General features: G+C 36.7%; 1 protein-coding gene across 1 annotated transcript; it reads right to left on the bottom strand.

The window, feature by feature from the left end:
• Positions 1 to 3,006: 3,006 nt before the first annotated feature.
• On the bottom strand, positions 3,007 to 3,681 carry CLDN17 (claudin 17). Its single transcript, XM_056109466.1, has one exon. The coding sequence runs from the start codon at positions 3,679 to 3,681 to the stop codon at positions 3,007 to 3,009; it is 675 nt and encodes a 224-aa protein (XP_055965441.1).
• Positions 3,682 to 3,958: the final 277 nt, after the last annotated feature.

Below are 3,958 nucleotides of genomic sequence, written 5' to 3'. Positions count from 1 at the left end.
TGGAGCATCCACGTCCCCCCCCCCCCCCAAAGGAGTAATTCCTGAGTGCAGAGCCAGGAGTAACAGCTGAGCATCATTGGGTGTGGCCCCAAAACAAAGAAAATTATATGAAAGAAGGGATAATTTTTTTCACCTCTACTACTAAACCACTAATAAACAAATCAAAAATTAAGTTTCTCATCATAGCAGATAAGGCTTTCCATATTTAGGAAAATGCTGGTATAGATCATCTTATCAAACACTGCATGTATAAGAAGTTTACAAAATTCCCCTAGTGATTATCATATGCGGCTTGAATTGAAATCCATTGCTCCAAGCAGCCAAGGATTAGAATCTCTAAAATGATTGCCAAGCTTGATAGAAAGTCGACAGAGGTGAGACGCTTCAAGTAGCATATGGGGAGGTAACAACAGATATCTTCTCAGTAATCTTCATGGGTTGATGATCCATGGATTGATGCCTTGAATAAACCACCTCTAATAACCATTTCCCAACAGGAAACCAGGTACTATGCCATATGACTGGGAGATTAAGTTACATTTTAGAAAGTAGAGTTGTAAATCTTGCATAACTGGGTTGGTGATATGAAATTTTTGAAAGGTGGGGGTGGTTTCGCCTCATCCTGCAATGCTTGAGTGCTTGTTCCTGCTCTGTATTCATGGCTCATTCCTGACTGAATTAGGGGACCATATGGGGTACCAAGGATCAAACTTGGGTCAACCACATGCAAGACAAGTACCCTATTCACTATATAATAACTTCAGCTCCTATGGAATGAGGTTTATATTTGATATGCATTCTTGAAATTCATTGAAAATCAATAAAATTTATTTTTTGGTGGATTAGGGAAATATTTAAAAATACATTCTTAAAATATACACAGTAATTAATATAAGTAAAAAAAGAATTCTTCATTCCTGAAATGTTGCCCAATATACTGTATTTAATGTTATCTCCATCAAAATTTTTCATTCTGTCTAGTGTTTGATTCACTGATTAGTAGGAAAATGTACCACATTTAAACCATGGAACTCATCCTACAAGGCTAATTGCTTCTCCCAGTGAGTCAAAGGATAAGGAAAATAATTGCATGGTAAACTTTAAGCATATATCTTGACTGTCTTCATACTTATTCTGTCTGTGTAAGGCAAATTACTTCTTTCAACACATTCAACATTTAGAAATTTAGGACTTATGAACATACATGAAATATGAAAACTAAGACACAATTTGAAAAAATCTATTCAAATCATTTCTTTTTTTTCTTATGTCACACAGGTGATGCTCAACGGTTACTTCTCGCTCTGCACTCAGGGAATTATTCCTACATTGTACTTGAGGGACCATATGGGATGACAGCAATTGAACCGAAGTCAGTCTCATGCAAGGCAAATGCCCAACAAGTTATACCTTAGCATCTATCCCCTATTCAAACAATTTCTTGTATGATGGCATTAAAAGTTTTACATTTATATGGTATTGATTATTGAGATGCTATGTGTTTTTAAATATAGTTTTATAACTCCAAGCATTGGCTTACTAGAGTCTTATTGGTAGTTGTTGAGTGAAGGAGAGCTTGATATTTACATCTGGAATGAGTTACTTTTGATTTAATGTTTCTGAGTTTTAGATAATCTTTGGAGATATAAATTAATTCTTAAACTGACTCCACAGTGAAATATATAAAATAATCGAAAATATATGCCCATTTTACTTATAATAGTATTTATTTTATAATTAAAACTATTAAAGTATTTTAAAAATTTATTGTAAGATTGAATATGCAAACATTTCTAGCAAGTTCAATCTGTCCATTGCAATTTGATCTATTTAATATACTTTATTAAAAACCAAGGTTGAAACGGTAAAAGTTAACATATATTGGAGATATTCAGAAACAACCTGTAAGTGTAATCCTAATCCACAGACCCTGTTTACCCATTATCATCCCACATTTCATTCCTAACCCTAATATTTTCTTTATACATGGGAAAAAGTGATACAATAATGTACATAATTCAAAGTAAAGCAAAATACCCTTGTAGTATCTATTTATTTGTTAAAGAATAAAAAATGAGTTACCTCTTTAGCCTGACTAATTGCCTGAATCATTACCTTGATTCTTTGATTTGCTTTACATGTTAAGACCTGTCAATGACTAAAGAGTAAAACAAGGAACAGAAACCATTCCCTTCAACACCCAAACTTCAGTTCCCTAGTGAGAACTGCATTTGCTGTTGATGAGAATTAGGTATTCTATTAATGGTTATTCAAGTTAAATACTTCTCTTTACTTAAAGGTTATAAAAGCTTATTTACATGTTACATATTACATAGTTTTTAAAAATATATGATTATAAGTAAGTTTAACCATAAATTAAACACTTAAGTTACATCTTATTAGGTATTTCCTTTCTTTAAAAGTAATGCATTTGAGATTCCTGAAGAAATGACAAATCTTCTCATGGGATGGAAGTGTACACAATTTGAAAATTTCTGTTAAAAAATCTTCATTTATTGTCCATTTTTTAAAAACCAAGTCAATTGTTTAAAATGAAGGAAAAAGGTGTAATTGTCATTGTTATTATGTTATCATAGAACTTATTTGGAGGAAAAATAACTTATAATTCAAATGTTTCACTGCTGTGGCTTATCAATTTTAATGCAACTGATTTCTTTGAGGAATAAAAGTTATTGTAAAAACAACAATAGTTTATTGAACTGAAGATTGCAGACTCTCCTGATTTTTAGATAACTCATTTCAAAATACAGACACTTTCCCCCAACTATTATAAATGCATTTAATATGCATGAGGTTAGACTGTTTGTGTGAGCCATTTTCAGCACTACCACAGGCAACAAACCATAACCCTTCCCTTCTATTATTTTACCCTCAATTTAAGGGCTGTCATGCAGCAAATTCTCTTGCCTCATCTACTCATAGTTCATGACATGATCTTAAAGTAACACCTTGGCCGTCATCCATATCTCGGTCCCCAATCAGAAATTAGACATAACTGGTGGTGGTCTTACTAACCATGTTTGTGTTCCTGTTTGCATCTCTGTGTGGCATATTGTACGCAGGGGCCGGGTATCTGAATCTTTGCTTCTTTCTATTACAGCAGCAGTATCCGCAGAGCAGACCCCCAGCGATGAAGAGCACTGCAGTACTTGCCCAGCCCAAAAAGAGCGCTGCACCCAGCTCTCGCTTCTGACCGACGTGGACGGCGGGGTTGTAGAAATCCCTGATGATGATATTGGCTGTCCAGCACACTGGGATCAAAACGAAGATACCTGTCACTATGAAGAGGACTCCTGAAGTTCCCAGAAGGTACGCTTTGGCCCGATCATTGGCACCCGTGCACTGGATCTGCTTCATGCCGCAGATGCCAATAAGCAGAGCAATGAAGGCCAGAACAACGGCCACACACATGAGGGCCCGGGCTGCCTCTAGGACAGGGGGCAGAGCCAACAGAGAGCTGTAGAACTTGCATTGCAATCTGACCCTGGCTTGTCGAATGCAGTTCATCCAGAGGCCTTCCCAGACCCTCTCAAAGACGATGATGTTGCTGCCAACAAAAGCTGATACTCTCCACTGAGGCAGAAGAGTTGTGGCCAGGGTCCCCACTAGGCCAAAGAACCCAAGAACCAGTCCTGCAATTTGCAAGGGATAAAATGCCATCTTCTGGACTTGGAGCCACTGATCCGATCTGGAATGTTTTGAAGTGGTTCCGTCCAGAACGTGTTGGCTTCGAAAGTCTAACGCCTTCTCTTAGGATGCATTCCACTGTTCATGTCCATAACGTTTTAATCCAAAACATCAGCAGTAGCTGAACTTGGCCCAACTAGTAGTACCTGCTGCAAATGTTCTTCTCCTTTGTACATCCACATTCATTTCTCTATGGATTATTTACTAGTCACATATAATTGTTTCTCAGCCAATAAGAAGGGAGCCAGAG

This window comes from Sorex fumeus, unplaced genomic scaffold, assembly GCF_029834395.1.
Source record: "Sorex fumeus unplaced genomic scaffold, SorFum_2.1 ptg000265l, whole genome shotgun sequence".
NCBI classification, from domain to species: Eukaryota; Metazoa; Chordata; class Mammalia; order Eulipotyphla; family Soricidae; genus Sorex; species Sorex fumeus.
This window is presented reverse-complemented; position numbering and strand designations above follow the sequence as displayed.